The sequence below is a fragment of the Colias croceus genome, chromosome 10, assembly GCF_905220415.1.
Source record: "Colias croceus chromosome 10, ilColCroc2.1".
NCBI lineage: Eukaryota > Metazoa > Arthropoda > Insecta > Lepidoptera > Pieridae > Colias > Colias croceus.
Window position 1 is genome coordinate 9,308,020 of NC_059546.1, and position 26,014 is coordinate 9,334,033.

General features: G+C 36.7%; 3 protein-coding genes across 3 annotated transcripts in view; 2 read left to right on the forward strand and 1 right to left on the reverse strand.

The window, feature by feature from the left end:
- LOC123694829 (ankyrin repeat domain-containing protein 17) overlaps positions 1–7,132 on the forward strand; it is a 47,433-nt gene extending 40,301 nt beyond the window's left edge. Inside the window, exons 38-48 of the mRNA XM_045640415.1 lie at positions 293–498; positions 814–1,020; positions 1,404–1,493; positions 1,766–1,936; positions 2,495–2,642; positions 3,048–3,136; positions 3,345–3,503; positions 4,493–4,648; positions 4,978–5,151; positions 5,824–6,018; positions 6,333–7,132. Of these exons, the coding sequence (XP_045496371.1) occupies positions 293–498; positions 814–1,020; positions 1,404–1,493; positions 1,766–1,936; positions 2,495–2,642; positions 3,048–3,136; positions 3,345–3,503; positions 4,493–4,648; positions 4,978–5,151; positions 5,824–6,018; positions 6,333–6,359 (1,622 nt within the window). The 3' untranslated portion in view covers positions 6,360–7,132. The remainder of the gene's footprint in view (positions 1–292; positions 499–813; positions 1,021–1,403; positions 1,494–1,765; positions 1,937–2,494; positions 2,643–3,047; positions 3,137–3,344; positions 3,504–4,492; positions 4,649–4,977; positions 5,152–5,823; positions 6,019–6,332) is intronic.
- Positions 7,133–10,667: 3,535 nt separating this feature from the next.
- Positions 10,668–25,962, reverse strand: LOC123694983 (alpha-2-macroglobulin receptor-associated protein). The gene is made up of 7 exons (XM_045640639.1): positions 25,621–25,962; positions 24,968–25,180; positions 24,057–24,267; positions 12,729–12,893; positions 12,187–12,284; positions 11,476–11,565; positions 10,668–11,143 (listed from the first exon to the last, which is right to left on the reverse strand). Exons 1-7 carry the CDS (start codon positions 25,798–25,800, stop codon positions 11,012–11,014), a joined length of 1,089 nt encoding a protein of 362 aa, XP_045496595.1. The 5' UTR covers positions 25,801–25,962; the 3' UTR covers positions 10,668–11,011.
- Positions 19,569–22,456, forward strand: LOC123694984. Its single transcript, XM_045640640.1, has 4 exons — positions 19,569–19,729; positions 20,088–20,231; positions 21,968–22,041; positions 22,130–22,456. Exons 1-3 carry the CDS (start codon positions 19,591–19,593, stop codon positions 21,991–21,993), a joined length of 309 nt encoding a protein of 102 aa, XP_045496596.1. The 5' UTR covers positions 19,569–19,590; the 3' UTR covers positions 21,994–22,041; positions 22,130–22,456.
- Positions 25,963–26,014: the final 52 nt, after the last annotated feature.

The following is a 26,014-nucleotide window of genomic DNA, read 5'->3' on the forward strand; positions in this document are numbered from 1 at the left end:
TTTTTACGCGAGTATTATATATTCAGAAGTTTTATTAATAATTATTTAAATATTTATTTATTAATAATAATTTAAGATTTTAACGGATTTTAATTAATTGACTATGCTTGCCGCAGAGTTTGCGAAACGTCGGGATGAAAAATCGCGTTAAAATTCCGTTAACATCGTTAATTTCTAAAAGACAAATACATTGGTACTTTTTTAATATAGTCTGTGTATCATTTGCATAATTAGATGCTATAACTTTTATTGTTTTTGATATTTTATAACTATAATTCCTTCTAAATTGCAGCGCTCCCCAGTACACCAGCCGAGAAGCGTACTCCCAGCGCACCGGGCGCGATCAACACGGCCCCAGCGAGCAGCGCCAGCGCGGCCAGTGCCAAGCCGGCCGCGCTTTCCTACACCGGCGCTATCGTGGGCGCCAGGAGCCATACCTTCGCAGCTAAGCTGACTGCCACACCGCCTGTGGACACCAAGCCGAGGCCGGCTACACAGGTTCGTGTAAGCCTTGTGTTAGTTACATGATATTATGTGGTTATCAAAAATATATTCGGTACTTTTGGTTTTATAAAAATCAATATTATGTGAGAAAAATAGCACTACACTATCAAATAATTTGAAAGGTTTGCTTTACTTTGATAATTTATGCTTATTAAACATTTTTTTAATATAACAAAAATAGGTGTTTCTAATTTTTTTAATCGATTGCAAGAATTCGAACGTAATATTCATCTTGAGTCGTCTTGGAAATCATATTATTATAAACAATAATGTTGTCTGATTTTAAGTTTAATACTTGTCTCCTGATAGGTGTGCGCAAGCCCATCGAGCTCTACGACGAACACCTCAGTACTGTCATCCCCACTCCGGTCGCGCGAGTCTCCCCCCGCGCCAACACCACCTGCGCCCGCGCAGCCAACACACGCGCAGGCTGCGCATGTACCACCCCCGCAGCAACAGGCACCCCCACAGCGCATGGAGGAGGAACGCGTGCCGAGAATGCACGACCACCTGCAGGTGTTTAATATAATCCATACTATAATATTATAAATACGAAAGTAACTCTGTCTGTCTGTCTGTTACTAAATAACGCCTTAACTACCGAACCAATTTACATGAAATTTGGTTTAGAGATATTTTGATACCCGAGAAAGCACATAGGATAGGTTTTATCCCGGAAATCCCACGGGAACGGGAACTATGCGGGGTTTTCTTTGACTGCGCGGGCGATGCCGCGGGTGGAAAGCTAGTAAAATATAAACCCGCTACACAAAACGTGTGAAAGTGTAAGTGTCAACATGAAAAGTAAAAAACATCGAAGAAATATATTGTTAAATAGAAATGTATGTGTTATTTAGATTATTTTCAAATGTGAATAACAATTTTAATTCTATTCACAGCTAAGCCCAGACAACTCAAGCACATGGAGCAATGAAGACAACCCAGTGAATACATCTACTTCAGCTCTGCATATTAATACAACACCACAAGTGAGTTCCTTATATTTTATGTTATTTAATTAAGCAAATATGGTCATTTAATTTGAAATAAAAAAAAAATTGTAACTGTAATCGTACCAACTGTATTTATATATTTATTTATTTATAACACTTTATTGCACGAACTAAATTATGACAAAAATAACATTAATACAAAAAAAGGCATGGTTTGTACAAGAGGCGGTCTTATTATGTATTTGGTAATTTAGATTTTAGACGCAAAAGATAAACTAATATTAAAATGCTATTTTGTTGTGTCGCAGTCGTCTGGCAGCGCGAGCGGCAGCGCCAGCGCAGCTGGTGCCGGAACTGGCGGTACTGCTAGCGGTGGGGGTGCGGGCACGCAGGAGTACTCGCTGTTCAAGGACCTGTCGGCCGGCGCCGGCGCCGCCGTGTGGGCCAGCGAGCACAACGTCGACCCGCCGCCGCCGCAGGTACGCGCATACGCTACGGTACGATATACTGTTATTATGTGGGTATTATTACTAAGGGAAATTTTTTAATTGCTTTCTATGTTTCGATAACTTGTAATAAGGGAAGATTTTAATTTGGTTTTGTCCTTTATGGAATGAAAGAATGCTTTATCCAGCACACTCACTGAATCTGATCAATATGATCATCTTGAGTTCCAAAACATTGTCTGCTGAATACCAATCTGATTCTATTTACTAAATTTTTGAAATAAAACGTAATTGGGCGTATGAGGATAACAATTTTACGGATGCATAATAAAACGGAATACATAATAATTAAATAGTACATCCGCCTCGAAGATGTGCAGCGTTTTTTTTTTTCGAAGAAGAAGGAGAGAGAAAGAAGTTTTACTTCTAACATGTTTAAGCCAGATTAAGAGTGAGAAGGATGAATGTAGCAAAGAAGTTTCTCTCCTGACTTGTGTACTTTATACGTACGCACTTATTTTTTGTTTCCAAGTGACTCCCTATATAAATATTGCACGATTTTTATTAATTAAACGTATAATTGTTGTGCAGGTGGACGCGAGCAAAGCGCCGGGGTACCGCGGCGGGGGCGGCTGCTCGCCGTGCTCGCGCACGTCGTCGCACGGCTCCACGCCGCCGCCCGCGCCGCTGCTGCACCACCAGCACCAGCAGTACCACCAGCAGCAGAACGCTAACATGGGTACGCGTTTATTATGTTGACAAATATTGTAGGATTGATAAGATAGTGCTGGCAGTACGGCAGTAACATGGGTGCATTTTGTATATAAGGATTGTAAAATAGTAGCGGTGCTTCCACCAGCAACTAGTATTGTAATATATTTGTTCAGCGAGGGAGCGAATAAAGGAGTGATTTATTTGGTATATAGTAAATACTTAATAGTTACCATGCCCGTACTTCATGGCCCGCCATGATTACACTATTTTGAGGCTTATGAAAGTGTTAATAAACGACGAACTAATTAAGTTTTAGTGACACATTTTATCTCTAGATCGATTGTCATAAATCACTTTAATGTGTAATAATGTTACATGAAATGATGTTTATTTTCAACTTTATCCTGATTTGTTAATTCATTAATTACAGGCAACAACATGAACACAATGGATATGAGTGGACTATCCCGGAACGGACCTATTTATCAAGATAACTCACGAAATGGACACAACATCATGGTAAATACGGCATTAGTTTATTTTTTTTATCAATTACAAATAGTGTCTCAAAAATGGTATTAATATCTCAATTTGATTATTGAAAGAAATAATAAAGAACGAAACTGAACAAAATGAACAGGAATTTCTACACTATTTTAATTTTAATGTAATTGATAACAATTGACAGCCAGTAGCACACCATGTTGATGATATAATGACGCGTCAGGTATCGATGTCGAGCGGCGTGGGCGTGTCGGGCGTGGGGCTGGGCTACGTGGGCGGAGTGGGCGTGGGCGTGGAGGGCGTGTCGCGGCTCAACCCGCGCGCGCCTGACTTCGCACAGCGCCACCCGCTGCTGCAGCACCAGCACAAGCACTCGGCGCAGGTAGATTTTGACGACAACTAAATTTAAGCTTGCGGCTTCGGTCACGTGATCAATTATCATAAGAATTAGGTGTTTGACTAAACTGCAGTAAAGTATTGTCATGCGTATAAGTCTCATAGTCATACAATTGTTGATGCGTATCGTCAGGACCGACGCTACGCACTGACGGTCGGTCAAGCTCTGCAACCAGCCTAAGACATGATTCTTTCCATAATATTAAATTTGTTGAATTGGAGTGTAGCGACACCTCGCTCTGAATCGCGAAGCGAAGCGAAATGTTTCGCTACAGAGCCTATATATACAACTTTCCGACATCATCCATCGGGGCCTTCACGGCCGGCCAGTCGAGTAGACTGGTCGAGGATCCTCCCTTTTTCGATGGAGGAATTCCACCTTCCTTCCTCCACAGTGGTGACCCCTGACAGTTCACAACTCCTTCTGTCCATCCATGATGTCCATGCCCTATCCCTTCCCCACCTACGATCACCGCCCGCCAGCCAGCGCACTCGGCTTCAAATGGAGTCCTGTCCACTACCATGTGCGATCGCGCATGCTTGGTCAGCTCCACAGCCATCCTCACTGCACACTCCGACTCACTGGAGCATTACACGCAGCATCACCGCACTCAGTTCCGACTCACCGTGAACTAGCGGCTTCCTGTTCCGACTCACTGGAACATACCTAGCACTGGCAAGGCAATTCGTACTACGACCTCCGGTCTCGGAGGGGAGTCCTGTAGCGACACCTCGCTCTGAATCGCGCAAGCGAAATGTTTCGCTACAGAGCCTATATATACAACTTTCCGACATCATCCATCGGGGCCTTCACGGCCGGCCAGTCGAGTAGACTGGTCGAGGATCCTCCCTTTTTCGATGGAGGAATTCCACCTTCCTTCCTCCACAGGAGGATCTTCCATCTCTATGCACTCAAAATTATATTATGTCGGTCTTTCCGTAATATCTTCCACTGAATTTCCTTGTGTGTGCCAGCAGCAGCTGTTCGCGGGCGGCAGTGCGGGCGGCAACCTGAGCTCGCTGCTCATGTCGTACCAGCAGAGCGCGCCGCACCAGCAGCACGCGCCGCACACGCCGCACCAGCAGCACGCGCCACACCAGCAGCACCAGCAGCCGCACCACCCCTACCAGGTAAACCCATACCATATAATAGAAACAAAAAAAAAGTAGACTAAGACATTTTTAACACATAGAAGGCTGATCACCTACTTGTCCGTAATCATCACGCGCAACATAACAAAAAAAAAATCTTGACTATATAAAATTGAACAATAAAACAGATGTACATATATTGCGTTTGCCCCATACCACAAGGGGACACATGGGGACATAGGACTTCACTAATTATATTGTTACATATATTTTCTTTTCTTACTTTTTCGAAGTCGTTGTATTTTAACATGTAGTCTTTTTCAATATGTCAAAATATATATTATTTAACACTATCTATCTTGTGGCAGTCGCTCCTGGAGCGCGGCGTGGGCGTGGGTGTAGGCGTGGGCGTGGGCGGCGTGTCGTGGGGCGAGGAGGAGGAGCGCAAGCCGCGGCCCATCGGCACCGAGCGCGCGTGGAAGCTCACCGCCGGCGACGACTGGCACCACGCGCACCACCGCACCGACCACGACAGATACCAGGTGACTGATAGCCGGTCCCAATATCGTATCTATCTTCGGTTTGACATACTAAAGATAGAAAATGCTATCTATCTTTTGTTATGGCGTCCCAATAACAGCCAGTAATGGCCGTTCCCAATATCTTATCTATCTTACGATAGATAGAACCTTACTAGCTATCGGAGATAGCTGATATCTATAACCGTAGTTTGAATATTGGGAACGACCATTAACCAGTGTACTGATAATAATTGGTACAAAGTAGCAGCGTTTTGCTGACAACTGGTCACAAGTAGCTGACAAATGACAACGCTTTGCTGACAACTGACGAGATTTCGCTGACACGTGATAACGCTTTGTTGATAACTGTCTACATTTCGCTGACAAATGACAACGCTTTGCTGACACCTGGTAACAAGTAGCTGATAACTAGCAACGCTTTGAAGACAACTGTCGACATTTCACTAACAACTAACAACATCTAGCTGATAATTGTTCAAAAAAACTTAACCTTATGTCAAATTGTTATTGACAAACCTTTGCTGCAGTTCCTGGATATATTCTCTTTAGTTTATTAATGTGGTTTAAAATGAAAACAGAAGACTAAATATGTCAAAATATAGACTGTTTATGAGATACTTTGTACGGACGAATACAATGCTTATATTTATATTATCTTATTCGTTCTTGCAGCAACAAGGCGTCAGCGGCATGAGTGGCGTCGGCGTAAACGTGAGCAGCGGCGTCGGCGTCGGCGTCGGCGAGGCGTACGGCGGCGGCGGCGCGGCGACCGCGGCCGCGCTGTCGCTCATGCACGCGCTGCCGCTGCACTACCTGCCGCCCGAGCGCGCGCACTGGGACCAGCCGCCGCACAACACCGACAAGCAGGTAAACATACACACACACACGCACTTACCAACCCACAAAGATAATAATTATACAAACACACACACACAAAGATTAGCATGTAATACACATAACAGAGACACATTCGTGCAAATGCATGCTCCAACATACGCACGCACAAAGATGATACCGCATATACACATGCACAAAGATGAGCACACGTATACACGAGCACGAAGATGAGCACGCATATACACACGTACAAAGATAAACACAGGATTGTACATACACATTTACAATATTAATAAGCGTGCAAACACACACAACAAAAACTTATATTGATATTTTTGTTGCAGCAAACGTGGAGCAAGTGGAGCCACTAGAGGCGGCGTCGACCTGGACACGGTGTAGATATTAGCAGAAAGATTATTATATACAGATTATATGTACGGAGGCGGCTGCGGTACATTTAGACAAATTATTACTATAGTTGTTACTCGGCGATCATGCGGTGTAGATAGCGTGACCTAGGTAGCCTGGAATGTGATTCCGACGCCGTTTTCAGTTGCCTTCAGCCCGCGCCATCTTACTATATTTTACTATATTATGGCATAATAACATTCGGACGAACGATTGCGCAGACTATGACGGATTATTAAACGTGTATTAATAAATTTGCTTGTACATGAAGATTAAATATCATATATTGATGCACTGTATCCACTGCTGTTTTTAATGAATGCCACCTGAGTTTTTTTTTTCATTATTTTCTATTTAGGTTTATTTGGGTAAATGTATATTATAAGTAAATTATTATACTGACGACGACCGTGTCTCGAATATGGTTATACGGCAGGATTGCGGTAAGTCGTGGGCGAATAGACCTGTGTGAAGTGACGCGAGTGACGCGAGATGGCGCCAGCGTACATCCCTAAAGTAGCCAATCACAATTAACTATTATTAGCTATAAATATATTTTAACCAATCGTCGTTTAGGGATGCACGATCGGCGATCGTGTGTTGCGCAGTATCCTTATATAATTTAATGTTCACTGCCTTGTTGAGTACGTGACGTATATCGCCTCATGTTGCCTTGTCCATAGTTACGCAAACTTAACATTTTCTATAGTTATAAATAATAAAAGTTATTAAGAACTATACTGTTTGAATTACGAAATTTCTTACCGCTCTAGTGTAAGAGGCGTTATGTGATAAGTACTATAAGCACACTACTGTTGTTGAAAATTTCTTAAAGAAAAAAACGGGAATCAAATTCACGACCACACATCAGAAATGTTGGTGTAAAAAAACTTGGTGATTCTGATCATATTTCTCTGATTATATTTGAACAGAATAGGTTTATTTGTACATAAAGCTTCTTAAAATCGAAAACATAAATTATAGTATTAGAAGAGTGAGAACCTTCTAGATATAGATATGTATCATTAAAAACAATAATTTGAAAATTCTAGTCTGAATATAAGTGCTAGTCCTGCTCCAATGTTTATGATAAAGATTTAAAATGCTTTGCGTATATTCACTTGAGGAAAAATCTGCTGAACCTATCCTTATCTTCTCACTTATGAATAACATAAATTATGTTTAGAGATTACTGTTTTAAGAAAACGGTATTGAAAAATATGTTTAAAAAAACACGATGTAACTGTATTTTCACATACTAAATCTGTATAGTAACACTCTACTATCCTTTTTACATTTTGATAATCATTTTGTTATATGATGATGTATAAAAAAAAACCTAAACTTGACGAGTTCGACTCTCGTCCCTGGAAAATCTAAAGCATAACTCCTTTTAAAGTACCTATTAGCTATTTTTCATAATTGGTAGCTAAGTACATTTCAGATGATGAATATTGAAAACACAAGTTCAAAATACTGTTATATGTTCTATATTGATTATTTACACAAACGATGAGTTAAATAATTCACAATAGCAAAATCCTAAGCGTAAACACGCTATTCACACTACACTATTCATATCTCATACAACACATCCGAAATGATAATTGAATGCTGACTGCGTGTACGACTTGCTCGAATAGTACAAGACATTGCTGGTGATCTTCAAGTCTTCAAACAAGGCGGTCCGCTGCAGCTGCTGATATCATCGTGTTACCAATAATATAGAGTGACTGTTTGTATATATAATGGATTTATACGAGATACATAATTACCAAAATAGTAATTTTTACAATTTTTGTCTGTCTGTTTGTTCCTGCTAATCTCTGGAACGGCTGGATTGATTTGACATGACTTTCACTGATAGATAGCCAATATAATAAGAAATAGCTTACTACCTTTTATTCTGACATTTCATAAGGTAAACTCGTTTACGCAGGTGATACCGCGGCACAGAATACATAATAGTAGCTAAACGCTACAGAACGGACACTCTCCGCCTCCCGCCAAAATTAAACACTTACCTCACCCCGCACGATCAGACATGTTATGGTACCCATTTCCCCGCAAGGACGATACCAACGACGTCTTTAGACGAAACGCAACGAAGATTGACAACATTAATCAAATTGACTTAAAGCAATTTTATTATTTTGGATTTGTGATTATCGTTTTTCGTAGAAAATGGTTAGATATTGTGCTGTTTACGGATGTATTTCATCAGAAAAACGCGAATTTTTTTTTACGCTAGTCACAAATGTGCCAACCATAAAGAGTTTACACACACATTTGCAGTCTCTACAGTGTGACTGTCAAAACTATAATTTTGTATGGAGTGTCCGGGGTGTGACCGCGGGACGCAGTTACAAAATAAAATTAGATGTATTTTTGCAAATACCTGCTTGAAAAATTTGCAGTGGCAACTGCAAATTTATTACCTAATTATTTTTATCTTCACATACTAAATTTGTACACATTACTCTCTTTTGTAAAATAAGATAAAAAATCTAGACTTGACGAGTTCAACTCTCGCCCCTGGAAAACTGTTAAACGTTCTATAGGTATTTATTATTAAGTCAAACCATGAGTTATTTAATTCTAATCGTAAACTCGCTATGCACATTACACTATTCATATCTCATACTGCACACCCTAAATCTGTAATTGAATCTGAGTGTGTGTCTCGAATAGTACAAGATTGATTATTCGTGAATATCATCAATATCTTCAAGTCTTCAAACTCCGTCGCTGCTGCTGCATATCTTCGTGTTATATGAATAAGCTACAATGTAATGGAAACTACTAATAACAATATAATACCTATAAGAATTAATTTTGTAGTAGGTAACATGAAAAATAAATTATCGCTAAGTACTAAACTGTACGGCGAACGACGCGGGTTCAAATCCCGTCTTATGATTGAATTTGGCCTATTCTTTAATAATATTTGTAAAACGTCGCACTTTAATGCTAAAAAACTGAAACGAAAATTCAATTTTTTATGTTTTTCGTCTATTAAAACTAAACAATGCATGTTATTGCAGAAACATAATATTATTATCTTTACTAAAACTAATATTATTAAAAGGCTTGATTTGTTTTTACGATTCAACTAAAATAAAACTGGACCAACTCTTGAGTCACGATAACTTGTGTAAAACAAAAATTATCTCTCACGCGTCCTACTATAAAATACAGATTTAAGTAGTTACGCGCGAATAACGTGCGAAGGTTTATAAGATTGTTTAATCATAAAGAGACAAGCGGCTAGTCATATCAATTATTATTTTTTTTGTTACTCATAAGTCTAGCTACTAGTAGGGTACAGAACGCTGATCATTGCCTTGCCTGCGATTAAATTAATTTAGAGGAAATACCTATGCCATTTTTTTTTCAATGCCACGAAAAATTTTGGTACAATATAAATATTATTCTGATATTACAGCGGACAGCTTTGTAAGCGACCACCAATTCGACCTTGTCAGATCCCTACTATTCCCTATTAATTATATAAATTATAATTATTGAATAGTAGGGAATGTAACTCTGTCCGTTTTTTCTTCACGCTTAAAGCACTAAACTGATTTACATATTTGGTACTGATAACGGTGATGTAGTAGATTCTACGACTACCCGGAAAGCTACTGTAATTTTATAATAAGTATACTGTATGAACATATTCCTGCTATTATAATTTTTCAATGATTTTTAATGAGTCAAAGCGAAATCCCATTTGGACCACTTTTTGTTGCTGTACATGTAGTTTTATTCCCAAATTATCGATTTTTTTTTGTGTGGATTACGATATTTGATGACACATCACACATCTAATACTTGCCTAATATTATACATTAAAATGCTATGTCGACACTCGACGCTAAAACTTATATGTGAAAGTTTCTACGTATCATAAAACGCAAAAATTGTGGGATACGGAAGGACTCGCCCTGCTTGATATAATATGTTGTGTTTGTGACCATTATGATGTGTACGTCTAATCTATATGAAGTTTATTAATATGGGTTCAAAATGAAAAGAAGAAACTATCTTTTATGGAAAATGATTTCTGCAGTATGCGCTAGGTTTAGGAAGAATGAATAAAACAAACAAAAACGAAATAATTATTGTATTTGAGATTCATACATTTTACAAAAATATTACTCATAAACGGAAATATAAAAATTATCAATTACAAAATATAAAAATACACTTATCAACATAATTATGTTAATGAGAATATTTGGCATGTATATGTTAATTTATTATCAATATTCTATAAACTAAAGACTGGAAGAAAGTAAATTATAATTCATTGTGATTCAATTTTTTAAGTTACTCAGTAACAAAAACACCACATAATTATTTGTGACACTCACATTATGTTATTACTTCTTAAAAACTAGATAAGTTCATAATTTTATTAAGCTACCACATTAAACAATGTTTTACACATTTAATGACGTCACGCATCATTGATTCTTCAAACTCCCTCCATAAATACGTAAAGATAGTATATTACCTACGATATTAATTAATTTTAAACATTTTAATTTCACACAACACTTCACATATCTATACATTTAATAGAACTTCATAAAACAGCTACTCTTTATGTCTACAATTCAGTATGTCTGGCCAAAATCCTTCCTTCAAGATCTGCGTGCATTTTTTCAACTTTCAAAGTGTGTTTCTTGATAGTTTGTTGTGTGTCTGCGAAGTGATCCATCTTGTCGCCCGTGGCTGCCACCTGAACATGAATATTGAAGAAAATTTATAAATAAAGTTTATTTTTATCAAACGATATTTTTTATTTATTTTAGAAAGTAAAATAGTTAAGGCTGCCGATTCTTCACTATTGATTTGGAGAGAAAGAATAAACTCATAGAAAAAAAGGAATAAATGCGGAATGCGTGAAATATAATTTTAAATAACATTAGCTTCTGATAAGAAGAACATAAACAGCTGAACTGATTTTGATGAAAATGATAGATGAATAAAGGCAAGAATGGGGGTGAAATGGATACAAAGCTAGTAAAATTTAAGAGAAAAATTGCAAATAAAAAACAAAAAGCCATTAACCTTGCTATGGTGTTTCTCAAGTTTGCTTACATGGTCGGCGTGCAATGTGCGCAACTTCAGAAGTCGCGACTCGTAATGTTGCAACTCCACCTATAAATGTTATACGAATTACAGTTTTATTATTAAGACAAAAGGCCGTATTTTGAAGATTTTTTTACAATTAGAAATAACTAAATATCAATGAATTGACAATAGTTTTGGCGGAGCGGAGAAAGCAACAAGTAACACAGAAAAAAACCAAACCTTGAAAAATGGTGGTCCTTTTATAAAATACTAACTAACTGTTTCTCGCGGTTGTACTCGCAGTTCTCCGCTCCTATTGGTCTTAGCGTTATATTATAGCCTATAGCTTTCCACGATAGATGGGCTATTTAACACCGAAATAATTTTTCAAATCGGACCAGTAGTTCCTGTGATTAACGCGTTCAAACAAACAAACTCTTCAGCTTTATAATATTATAATAAGTATAGATGTCATATTAATAAATGTAGGTAATCATTTAAGAATAAATAAATATTTACATTTTAATACATTTGGTGTTTTATTTACTACCCACATTATTTTAGCTCGATTTTTCTATGTTTATTCCTAATTCTGATTTTCCAATGAAAATAACCAGGTTCTTATCTGGATAGTATTCACGTTATAATTTGAAGTTCACTATCAAGTAGACATGGTTAATATCTAAAAGTAAAATAATTAAAAAATACCTTCAATGAAGCCAACTCATCAACAGTGAAGTTAGCAGCAGTAGCCATTTTCCACAGACCTTGCACTTTGGGCTCAATGAATTCTTTGTTTGTTGGTCCTTAAACAAAACAAATACTATACAATAAAATTATATCAATAAAGTAGCAGTCAATTTTTTTTAACAGCAAGTGTTTTTATAACAACTTGCACTACCACCTGGTATGATTAACTTTGCTTATCTTAATATATATAAATCTCGTGTCACAATGTTTGTCCTCAATGGACTCCTAAACCACTTAACCGATTATAATAAAATTCGCACACCATGTGCAGTTCGTTTCAACTTGAGAGATAGGATAGGTTTTATCCCGGAAATCCATCGGGAACGGGAACTATGCGGGTTTTTCTTTGAAAACGCGGGCGAAGCCGCGGGCGGAAAGCTAGTAAAGCATAATTTTTGGTATTTGGAAAATCCAAAAATTTGCAATAATAAATAAATGTAATATAATATATTGATAATTTTTTTGAACCCGCGATAATTAAGTATAATTAATAATATTACCTCTAGCTGCAATCCTCTCTAGCCTGTCAAACCCGTCCCTTAAGCCCCTGTGCTTGTCGCGCACCAGGTTGGACTTGTCTATGTAATCCTTTGTCAAGTTCTCCCCGTTGTCGTTCACATAGTTGATTTCATTGAATTTATCAAGTTCCTCGTCATTCACTGCATCTGGAGAAAAATATCTTATTACACTATGAGCGTTGTGTTGTATAACGAAGTCTAACTCGATTTCGATTTATGTATTATTGATCTCATACACTAGCAAGTTAAAGCAACAGCTTCAAACACGTAACAAATCATTGAGATATACGTATGGAGACGACACCGCATACATCACCTATGTTCCGCTCAACATAGGCCATGATTTGCGCACAGATTTTCTTCGTGGTGTCTCCTCTATACGTAGTAATAATAGCTCAATGTAACAAATGGATAAAATATTGGTTATTAAAAAAAAATATTTCAATAAAGACTAGACACATTTTTTTGGTAAAAGTATTGTTTAAAATTAATATTAATAATCATTATATTATAATATTATAATTTAATCATTAAAATATAACGTATCTAAAATACATTGAGATATACATATGGAGACGACACCGCTTACATCACTTATGTTCCGCTCACCATAAGCCATATGGCATGGCTATATGCACGCTCATTTGTTATTTGTTTTAAAGTGAAACGCATCAAATATGCATTCGTGTGTGTTACGATATTGCACAAATAATATAAATAATACGGAAAAGTGAAAGGAATAACTTTCATCGGTAAGTACCTAACTAAATAATAATTTTTAAAACTTAGTTAGAGCAAAAAAACGGCGCACAGATTTTGTTCGTGGTGTCTCGTATACGTAGTAATATTATCTCAATGCTAAAATGAGAAAATATAGGTAGGTATCTTTTACAATATTTTAAATGAAAATATACTTAAATCTTTAAAAAAATACTTATTAACTTATTATAGACAATTTTTTTTTACCAAATTACTCTACAAATTAATGCCAACAACAAATTTTAATTCAATTTTAATAAGTCATTTATCAAAATTAATTTATTTTATGTCGCCATAGCCGCGGGACTTTTTTCGTAGTGTAATTTGACATTTGACAGTCAGTGACTCGCAGTGACATATTAGCCAACTGCCAACTGCCAATTTGAATAGTATTTATTTTCTGTACAGCTCCGTTTGTTTATTACTGTGGTTTAGAATATTGAAAAATAGCAAAAGCCAAAACAGCCAAAACGATTTTGAAAATTGAAATTTGGTTGGGGTTGATGTTTTTTCGTGGAAGCGTTGACACGTGCTTTTGGTGATAACAGTCTTTTTTTCCAAATTTATTGCTTTTTTTTACGTTCTTTCAAGCTAAGATTTTATTTTATTTGTGGTGACGGTGTTTGTGTTTTGTGTTAGTGGTAAGTAATTCAATATGAATAATCATCCGGATCCTCCGGACCCCCCTGATCCTCCATACAGTCCTACAGTAGTTGAAGTTAGTAGAATCCCTCAGAAGCGTCATTTAGCATCTGAAGATGCTTCAATCGTAGCTAAAACAAAGAAAACATCTATCGAAAATAACCCTAATGCTGCCTCTGTTCAAACTATGTACACGCATCCTTCACTTAATGAAAAGGAAAGGCGATACTCAGAATTAGATAATGGCCCCTTTATTGTCCATATATCGAAAGTTGAATCAGAACCCTCCGCTGGAACCATCCTGCGCCCGATTAAAGTTGGCCAACTTCTGATCAACAATGGCATTAAAAATATTATTAGTGACGGAATCAAGAGAATCGGACGAAACCGCATTTCTGTAGAGTTCTCAAATGCAATTGATGCTAATCAGTTTTGTATCAATCCTATATTGGAACAAAACAATCTAGTCTGCACCATCCCAACTTACAACTTTTCTCGGATGGGAATTGTAAAAAAGGTTCCTACTGATTTTTCCATGCAGGAGTTTGTAGATGCCGTTGAGATTCCGAGGGGATATGGCATCATACTGAAAGCTCGCCGTCTAAACAGAAAAATTAGAACAGATGAATCCACTGAATACACCCCAACTACTACAGTTGTTATAACCATCCAAGGTCAAAAATTACCTGAACGGATTTTTTTATATAAGAACTGTTTACCGGTTGAGATCTACCGCCTGCCCTCTATTCAATGTTTGAAATGTTGTAGGTTCGGTCATGTTCAGATACAATGCAGATCAAACCCACGTTGCTACCGCTGTGCAAAAGATCACAATGGTGAATCCTGCAATGTTTCTGAGAGCTCTGCCTCCTGTATTAGCTGTTCCGGATCACATTTTGCAACAGACTCAAACTGCCCGGAACACACTCGGCAAAGAAACATTAAGTATATAATGTCAGAGGAGAATATCTCATATCAAGAAGCTTCCCTCCGTTTCCCTGCTTCCCAAAAATCTTTTGCCGAGGTTACTCGTCAGGTTCCCTCTTCCCCACAGACACCCCTCTCCAATCTAATCCCTTCTACATGTACTTCCACCTCATACAAAAAAACTGTTTTCCGTTCTCCACGCCCTAGAGCCCCTTTAGGTAAATCATATGACAGAGCTGCCCATCAAGACATCATTCAAGCCCCTTCTTTAGACTCCCAGAATGGCTGCGCCCTTTCTGGTAATACTCCTTCATTCAGAAAGCCCCGGGAAAGCAATGTCCTAGTTTCTTGCATTTCTTTCTTCTATGACATAATTAAAACCTGCAACGAAGCAGACTTACCGTCCGACGTGAAGGAAATCCTTTTCAAAATCATTGACATATTAAAATCTAATAATGGCTCCGAGGACCATTATACAATGGAACTGTAGGAGCATCCGGAATAAGAAACATGAAATCAAATATTTTATAAATAAATATAAACCAATTTTATTAGCCATATCCGAGACTTGGTTAGTTCCCAAGTCTCATTTTAACATTCCTAACTATGTTTGCTTACGCGATGACAGAGCAGATGGGTATGCTGGAGCTGCTCTGCTCATTAATCGTTCAATCCCCTTCACTCTTCTCCCTATCCCTAACCATAGTCCAAGCATCAACGCTGTTGCTGCAAAAGTTTTAAATTTCACCATTGTTTCCTTTTACATTTCCGACCCCAACTCTTCACTAATTCCTGACATCTATTATATCCTATCCTCTCTCCCCAGTCCTATTTTTGTCCTTGGGGATTTTAATGCGCATCACATTTCTTGGGGCTCTCATAAAACAGACTCATTTTCCCTCTCATTGTTAGATTTGTTTGACGATTTGAATCTGTGCACTTTAAATTCAGGCTCCCCTACTCATCTTGTCCTTCCTAACCAGAATCCAAACAGTGCCGTAGATTTGTCTCTATCTTCTCCATCCCTTTCTTTACTCTGTTCATGGAATACTTTACCTAACACTCATGGTAGTGACCACTTCCCCATCCTTATCTCCTTTGAACACGATGTTCCTTCCTCTCCTCAATCTCCCCTCCTAAAATATAGAACCACTAAAGCAAACTGGTCGGACTATTCTGATTCGTTGGAATTTCAACTTAATTCCCTACCTTCCCCTTCCCTATATAATCCCCTTCCTATCTATTCCATGTTTGTATCCTGTATCATATCTTCTGCCAATAATCATATTCCAATCAAAAATCCATCCACTTATAAACCCTCAACTCCCTGGTGGGACTCTGAATGTACTGCAATCATCCGTGAGAGATCAGAGACTGAGAAATTGTATATTGAACAGATGACTATGCAAAACTTTCTTAATTTCAAACAAATTTCGGCCAAAGCTAAAAAATTATTGGTATCCAAGAAACGTTCAGGATGGCTTAACTTCTGTGAATCCCTGTCCCCTAAAACTCCTCCCTCCCTGGTCTGGAAACAGATTAAAAGATTTAGAAGCTCCCGTTCCCAAAATAATATCACTTCTTCTAACTGCTCGCTCTGGTTAGAGAACTTCATTAATAAATTAGCCCCCCCTTTTGTCCCTTCCCTTGAAAATCTCCCTGCTGCCCCCTCCTACCTACCCCATACAAACTCTCTGGACACTCCTTTTACAATTGATGAGCTCTCTTGTGCCCTTGAAGGCCTGAATGATTCTTCCCCTGGCATAGATGGGATTCCATATTCTTTTATATCCCAGTCCTCTCCTAAAACTAAATTATTCTTTCTTGATTTAATTAACTCCTTTCTTGCTTCTGGATCAGTTCCAGAATCATGGAAGTCCCAAATAATAATCCCAGTCTTAAAACCTAACAAAAATCCTTCAGATAGCAACTCCTATCGACCCATTGCATTATCCTCTTGCTTATCCAAAATTACAGAAATTTTAATTAAAAATAGATTAGAGTGGTTTGTTGAGAATAATAATATTTTACCCCCTTCTCAATTTGGCTTCCGCAAAGGCTATAGCACTTTGGATAGCATTGCTATACTCACAACGGACATTCAAATAGCTTTTAAAAAGAAACATTTTCTTGCCGGAGTCTTCCTAGACATTGAATCTGCTTATGATAATGTCATGCTTCCGGTGCTCAGGCAAAAATTGCTTCAGCTGAGCATCCCTGTGAGGCTGGTACGGTTCATTTGTAACCTGTTTATGGGCAGATCAATTTGTGTCAGGTCAGATAACTCCTTGTCTCCCCCTAGACTTGTCTGGAGGGGCCTCCCGCAAGGTTCTGTTTTAAGCCCTATGTTATACAGTTTATACACTCATGACTTAGAATTAGCAGTTAACAGTTATTGCCAAATTCTCCAATATGCTGACGACATTGCCCTCTATATTTGTTCTGACTCTACCTCCGAAATTGAGACTAATTTTAACAATGCTTTTTATTTTTTACATGAGTGGTTATTGCAGCATGGTTTATCTCTTTCAGTTTCTAAAAGTTCAGCCATTATTTTTACCCGTAAAAGAATGATTCCCAACCTTTCTCTTGTTTATGGCAATCAAAAGAGCATGGGACATTTTAGTATGAAGCCTGGTATACCTACCAATTTGCGATAAAAAAAAAGTCATTTTGGCGGCAAGAGATGAAACATGTGCCAATCGATAGTACATCAAAATACAAATAGGAAATACTCTTTGGTAAAATGTAGTAATTGATACGGTTTCGGAATAAATAAGAGTTTAAAAAAAAAATTTTCTTTTTAGTTTTTTGAATTATTTGTTACTTCTTACACTTAAACGTTAAGACAAAGCATATACAACTTCTAATTTGTAATAAGTGACGCACCGCACGTGCGTATCCCTACCCCTAGCCCAAAGTTGGTTTATTACTTTGGTTTAGATAGTAATGCAACATTTTAAAACCCTTTTTTTACAAATTAGAAGTTTTATATGCTTTGTTTTAACCTTTAAGTGTAAGAAGTAACAAATAATTCAAAAAACTGAAAAAAAAATATTTTTTTTTAACCCTTATTTATTCCGAAACCGTATCAATTACGACATTTTACCAAAGAGTATTTCCTATTTGTATTTTGATGTACTATCGATTGGCACATGTTTCATCTCTTGCCGCCAAAATGAAGTTTTTTCAAAATTTCCAACTTTAGGTATACCAGTTAGGTTCCTTGCTTTTTCCCTATTAAAGACAATGTTAAATGTTTAGGTGTTTATTTGGACTCTAGAATGACTGGCATAACTCACGCTAATTATATAGCACAAAAATGCGAGAAAGGAGTTAACATCTTACGGGCTTTATCGGGCGTTAGATGGGGTGCTCACCCCTTCTCTCAAAAACTACTCTATAACGCCATAGTACGTAGTCATTTTGACTATGCTTCCTTCCTTTTGGAACCGATGAATAAACGCGGTATTCAGTGTTGGGACAAGATTCAAAGTAAGTCTCTGAGGATTGTTCTTGGCGCTATGAAGTCTACGGCTATTAATGCTTTACAGATTGAATGCGGGGATCCTCCGTTATCTCTTAGAAGACAACTCCTATGTGACAGGTTTATGAGTAAGCTCACCCAATTTTCCTCCCATCCCCTTATAAATAAATTATTTTCTTTACTCCAATTAGTCAATGGTAATAACTCAGCATACCCACTTTTAATCTCCTTTATAAATATAATTTCAATTCCTTATAAACTATATCAATCTCCCATTAACCCCCTCTTTTCCAATCCCTTTGAATCACTTGTCTACCGTCCTAACATTACATTTTGTAACATCCAAAAGAAGTCTCCAGATGCTTACCATTCCTTCCAGGCTATTGTGGCCCGTAATTGGGAAGGTTGGACACATATTTACACAGATGCCTCCAAGATTTCTGATAAAGAGAATGTTGGTATAGCTGTGTGGATCCCGAAATTTTCAGTCATGTTGTGCCGCAAATGTCCCCCTATTACATCAAATTTTGTTGGTGAAGCTTTGGCCCTACTCGAAGCGGTAACATATGCGATAAATCACAATCTTAATAAATCTATAATATTTTCAGATTCCAAAAGTTGTTTGCAGTGCATTCTTTCAAATCAATTTCGTATAAAAACAAAATATCCCGTTATCCTGCAGATAAGGAAATCTCTTTGGGAGTGCAAACTTAAAGGTATTGAAATAACTCTTGCATGGATTCCTGGACATAGTGGAATTCCGGGAAATGAGTCAGCTGACTGGGGTGCTAAATCTGCTATGCGCATTTCGTCCGAGTCTCATGATCTTGTTTACTCGCATGACCTTTCTCTCCTCGCTAAGACCAGATTAATGTTCGCCTGGGAAAAGTCTTGGGCTTCTACAAGATTTCAGAAGGGAAAGTTTTACTCAAACATTCAGAACGACATCCCTGCTAAACCTTGGTTTTTCAAATACAAGGACATCAATAAAAACGTCACATCACACACAAACAACTCCGTCGTTTGTGGATGAATTTGAGGCAACGTCAGCGAGAGATAACACGAGATCGTCAACAACAACAACAACCATTGGCCAATGGGCGAGAGCCCTCATATGATCCCCTTTCTGATTCTGATATTTCTATGAACAACTTTGAAACAATTCAAGGTAAAAAAGGTAGTTTCTATGAGAAATATAACGCTTCAGTTTCTTTTTACCCATAAGGGAACACAGAAAGATGAATTTCCATGTAACTTTTATCCAAAACTACTAGTTTAATTTATTTTATAACTTAATCATATTGAATTTTCATTTAATATCCCATGTTACAATGAGGCGACTCATTGTAATTTCTGGATGAGTCAATTATTATCCCCTTTGGTTAGTGTTTCACCACAGGAAAGACAAAAAGAACCCAAAATAAAATGAAAGCAGACAATCTCTTATCTATCTCAATACAGCACCTACCAAATCCCTCAGACTTCAGCCAGAACACAAAATATATAATATAAGCTGAATTCCATAGATACACAAGAATGCAGGGTTAGTGAACAGCAAGCCAATGAGAATCATGAAATAGAGATGCAAATCCTCAAGGATCAGCTTCGAGAAGCTAAGCCTATAGCAGACCCAGCCGTACTTATCTTGAGGCACAAACAAGATTTACAAGGTGATAACCTCTATTGTAAATATCTAATGTATTCAGAATGATGTAACATTTTATATCAAGTACATTTAACTGAATTTTGAAACTTCGAAAACGTTTTTAGACATTCTAGTAGAATAAGTTTGATTTTATTTAAATGTTATCGCTTCTTGGGTGATAATATTTCAACATGACATGATATCAACATTAAGGGCGGCCGTACACGGACCGCTTCAAGCAGTTGAGACCGACCGCTTGAAGCCGCGACCGCGCGGTGAACTATAGGCATTCATTCACCGCCGTACACGTGACGGCTCGAGCCGTCGCGACCGCTTCAAGCCGTCAACTGCATGACGAAATTCCACCGTGCCGTTGACGGCTTGCGAGCGGTCGTGAGGCATACACTGACTGCTCGAGCCGTTGACTGCGCTAGAGCCGTCGACGGCTCGCTCCTCCCCTGAAAATCAATGACTTGACTAGTCAAAAAAATCAACCGCTCGAGCGGTTGATAGCGACGGCTCGAGCGGTCAACAACCGACGGCTCGAGCAGTTGACGCCGACCGCTCGAGCCGTCCGTGTACGGCGCTCAGCCGTTAACTGCTCGAGCGGTCCGTGTACGGCCGCCCTAAGAGCCCTTAGTAGGTGAAAATGGCAAAATGGACTGTTATCTATGAGCTATAATTGAAAATATTGAAGTTTTTTCTAATATGTATTACAGAACGTATGTGTGATGGGATGACTTTTTCTAAAACACAATTGGAAAAATTTTGCTCAATATAAAAAAATCCCTCACATCAAAAATATCATACAAATGCTCATTACAATCGTATTTTACGATAATAATTATAAAATCACAAATACATAGGTACTTCTTGATTTCGTGACTGTTTTAGATTTAGAAAATACTAAATATTTTCATTCAATTTTTGATAAAAATGTGAATGGCGCTTACGATTTTTAGTTTCGAGTACGTTGATCCATACTAAACGCGGACCTCCTCACCCCTCACCTAAGGCGCGAATAGCTGAATTTTCGCTGACCGCCTAACCCCACTTAAGCACAACAAAGTTAACCTACACAATATGTTGATCTAAATTAAATGGATCATGGATCTCGTTTTGAACTGCTTAAGAAGGGACCACACAGTGGATGCTGCTGTAATTCTGAGAAATTTGAATTTTAGAAACACTATATCAAATATCAGTCTTATTCTATTAGAATTAAATTCCTTTTTAATCACTTTTTTTTCAAATCCAACAATTTCCATTTAATATCCCATGTTACAAATATGCAACTCATTGTTAGCTCTGTATGAGTCAATTATTATCCCCTTTGATTAGTGGTTCACTACAGGAAATACAAAAACCGAAAATGAAATGAAAGTAAGCTGTCGATACATTTATCTACAGCTTATGTCAATCTCATACATTCATAATCTATTCTATCAAACGTTACGCTAATAGAAAGCCACTTGTCTAGAGGGGCTGATCCCTCAGACTTCATCCTAAACACAATATATAAGTTGACTTCCATAGATACACAAGAATGCAAGGATAGTGAACAGCGAGCCAATGAGAAACATGAAATAGAGATGCAAATCCTCAAAGAGCAGCTTCGAGAAGCTAAGGCTAAAGCAGACCTAGCCGTACTTATCTTGAGACACAAACAAGATTTACAAGGTAACAACTTCTATTCTAAATATCCAATGTATTCAGAATGATGTAATATTTTATGACAATTATGTTTTTTTTTTATTACAGATACAAATGGATGGCAGAGTAATTAATTTAAATATTCATAATATAAAGTCTTAATTTTACCAAACAATGTAATGTAATTACTAACTCAGCCCCCGGAATCACAGACACAATAGAAAATCTATTCTGTCGTGGTCCGATCGGGCCGCTCGGGGCTCAATGGGTTAATACTGACGCGGACGCGGACGCATTCAATATAATATTATAACTTAAACAATGTTGCTGAAAACTATGAATAAATGTTGCTTTGTAAAAAAAAAATGCTTTTAAGGCGAGTACATTAATACATGCCTTATCAACTCTGAAAAATGGAAAAAAAATCCTCGACTACACGGTGGCTTCTGCTGTACATATGACTGATGACTGTATTGTTAATTGTAGAATTACGATTTTATTATTTTTTACCTCTGTTTCTGTAATTGTAGATTACCTACATGTCGTAAATAAGTTTTAAATGTAATATTTTTACGAAATAAATTGTATATAGATATTTCAGTATTTTATTTTTGTATCCTCAACTACAATCCTTACTAGTCCTTTGTTGTAAATGCGAAAGCTGTCTATCTGTCTGTTTGTCCCTTCTTCTAACCTACACCATTGAACCGATTTGGATGAAATTCGATACTTATAGACATACTTTGAAATCTGAGAAAAGACATAAGATAGGTTTTAATAAAGTGAAACCTAGAAGAGAACCTAGAACATGTAAAAAAGAGCGTGTGTGCCGAGCACACGTGTCAGAAGTGAAACTTCTATGGCAAGATTCAAAGAAACCAAAATCTCCATGACGTGATGCCATGACGCAACCCTGAAATTTTACTCTCAACGCGCTTAAAGAAGTTTCACTTCAATAGAATTCATTCTAATAAGTTTCTTAATTAATAATTATTTCTTAAACACCATTCATAAATGAAACAACTATTTGAAAAAAAGGTCAAAAAGATAATTTAAAAAAATAATATTACTGAACATGCTGTGAATGGCCCCTTATCTTTACCATGCACATCAATATCAAATTACTTGTTATTTTGAATGTGATACAAAATAATTTATATAAATAATTATAGTCCTTTTCAACTAGGATGATTCCTGTGACACATCGATTGTTGACACGTGTAGAGATTGCCTTTACTGAAATCGTATCAATTGTTTCCAATAATCGATAATATTTTATATGGAAATGAAATCGATTTGAATAAAGGACCAAAATCAGTTACTTCGGCATTTCGCCAATAATTTACTAAGGAATCTTAGCAAACAACAGCGACAAAAAGTAAACAATAACAATTCGTAATAATAACACATTATCACGTAAAGTATCAATATAAAAATGCAACTTGTATACAAAGCTGACGGACTCGTACAGACGATTGACGCGATTGACAAACGATTTCAAGATGGGCGTCGATTATATGATTTTCCAACTCTATAATTTTTCAACGTTCGATTTCATGTACACGAATTGCGTAGGTATTATTTTTTTGTGTTATTTTATTTTATTTTTCGTTATATTAAACTAAACAATACTGTTTTTGTTTTAGTAGCTTATGATGTTTAATTTTTATATTTTTGGTATTAATGCCGCCTTGAAATAAAAATATTATGTATTAAAATTATTTTTGCTTTTTAAACATAAAATACGTAATTCGGAACACAATGAAGTGTCACAGGAATCATCCTAGCTGAAAAGGACTATAGTCATATAAGTATTTCTGCTTGTATTTTATGTTATTCAGTGATAACTTATTTTTAAAGTAATAATTTTTTTTTTAATTTTGTAATATTTCTGCATATTCATTTATTACATGGAACAGCCATTATTTCTAACACCGGACGAATGTGTATGTCGTGGCCATATTGTATATTTGCTCACTTCATGAAATGGTTGCATTTGATGAAATGGTTGAATGACTATTGGCCACATCTTGATGTGGTTTGATCATATCAATGATAAGAAATCGTTTCTCGATATGGACAACTAAACGCGCCGTTTTTTCATGAAATGATCAAAATTATTTGTTCATATTGTAAAGTAGTTACATTAATTAATTTTTAATTAATGTAACTAGTATTATATAAAACAAGCACTTACTCTTGTATCCATCCGTTTCCCCAGCCTCCATGTTCACCAGCAAGTCGTAGTACTGATCGATCTTTTCTTGATGATGAGTAAACTCCTCTCTCAAAGCAGCCAACTCTTCACTAGTGAAGCCCGAGGCCTCTGCTTTCGCCCATAACATGTTCAATTTCTTGTCTTTGAACAGGCTCTTGTTTATATATCTGTCGGAAGCTGCGTTGTATGACTGAAAGAATAAATGCAACATTAAATTGTTAATGGATTATCATAGTTTAGTAATGTGTAGAAAGAGATGTACATTTTGATGTGTTAAAGCATGTAATTATTAGAAGCTAAGTAAACTGACTTACTGAACTTTGAAATTACTCATGCATCCATCAAATACAAATATACAACACAGCAGCTGTATCTGCATATCTCATTAGTTTTTATAGCCCTATGTTATTGTAAAATAAATTTTTTATTTAATTATTAACAAGTGAATATCAAACTGAATGGCATGTTATAGTAATTATAGTAATATAGATGGATTCCGCCCATTTTATTCTAAATTATGTGATTTTTCTTTACCAAAGCATTTTTATTTATTAATTCTACCACGATGAATGATTATAGAAATGTGTTTTGTTAGTGTTACAATAACAGGCTGCAATGATTGGGTACTTTTTGTAATTTACCTACTCAGGCCATTAAAAAATTTATTAACAAACTAGCCGCGCTCTCCTGTTTCACCAGTGTGGCTCCCCTTCTGTTGGTCTTAGCGTGGTGATATGTAGCCTATAGCCTTCCTCGATAAATGGGCTATCCAACACGGGAAATAATTTTTCAAATCGTACCAGTAGTTCTCGAGATTAGCACATTCAAACGAACAAACATACAAACTCTTGAGCTTTATAATATTAGTATAGATGAATTATAATACTTACTGGATCTTGTTTCTGCCTGCCCATGGAGTTATCTTCAAAATGCTCTCGAAGTCCATAGTTGCTCATGATAGTTGTAAGTTTCCTTCTCAATTCAGCTTCCTTCAAACCTTCTTTATCCCCTCCTTCACTCTTCATTCTCTTATATGTTAATTCCAATTTGTCTTGAATCATTAGATCACTGTATAAGGACTTTAACTTTGGTTCTGTTAAACGCTGAAAAGATAATGGAAAAAATGTTTTTTTGTACAGACTTGTCATTAAAATAAATAAATTGAATATTTCTATTTGTAACTACTTATTTCATTTACAAGGACAATTAGTTAGTATATTAGATTATAATTAGTAAGAAAACAAAAATTTAATAAATAAATAATAAATAAATATTATAGGACATTATTACACAAATCGAAATTTGGTTCCAAATTCAAAAAAATTAACAGTTCCTATCTGAATTATGTACCTGTTTCCTAATTTTTTAATAGCAATGTATAAAATTTTCCCCTATTATCATAATATCACACTAACAAACATACGCTGCTGTTCCAAAGCTTCATATTAAACCAGACAATTTCAAGATAACCAGTTCATGAATTTCTCTTTGATAACAAAGAAACAGTGTTAACAGAAAAATCAATAAAATAACTGTAACATACCTGTTGAGCCTTAGTCCAAAGCAAGTTTAATTTATTCATTCTAAATGGTTTATCCAACTTTCTGAAGTTTACTTCTTCGGGATCTTTGGAATTCGCAGATCGGGAATATTTATTTTCACCCAAAACACATTGAAAAATAAAAAGTGCGGCGACTACGCCGAAAAATAGGCGGAATCCCATTTTAATTATGAACAAAAAAGGAGTAGAGGAGAAAAGCCAGAACTTTATAAACCAAACAATTATTACGAAAATTAAATTGGATATATTTATATTTCAATTTCTTTTTAATTTTAATAATTCACTTGGTTCTCAAAAACACATCAGCATCACCAATCACATCATATTAATTATAATTTGACGTCTGTCTATGACAGTTTGCTGACTGCTGTTTGTC

Excerpts from the sequence above, each read along its gene's own strand:
- LOC123694984 (XM_045640640.1), top strand. The coding sequence starts at position 19,591 with ATGAATTTGAGGCAACGTCAGCGAGAGATAACACGAGATCGTCAACAA. Across the intron at positions 19,730-20,087 it reads CAACTTTGAAACAATTCAAG|ATACACAAGAATGCAGGGTT; the intron begins GTAAAAAAGGTA and ends TGAATTCCATAG. Across the intron at positions 20,232-21,967 it reads GCACAAACAAGATTTACAAG|ATACAAATGGATGGCAGAGT; the intron begins GTGATAACCTCT and ends TTTTTATTACAG.
- LOC123694983 (XM_045640639.1), bottom strand. The coding sequence starts at position 25,800 with ATGGGATTCCGCCTATTTTTCGGCGTAGTCGCCGCACTTTTTATTTTT. Across the intron at positions 25,181-25,620 it reads TTTGGACTAAGGCTCAACAG|CGTTTAACAGAACCAAAGTT; the intron begins GTATGTTACAGT and ends TTATCTTTTCAG. Across the intron at positions 24,268-24,967 it reads GCAGGCAGAAACAAGATCCA|TCATACAACGCAGCTTCCGA; the intron begins GTAAGTATTATA and ends TTATTCTTTCAG.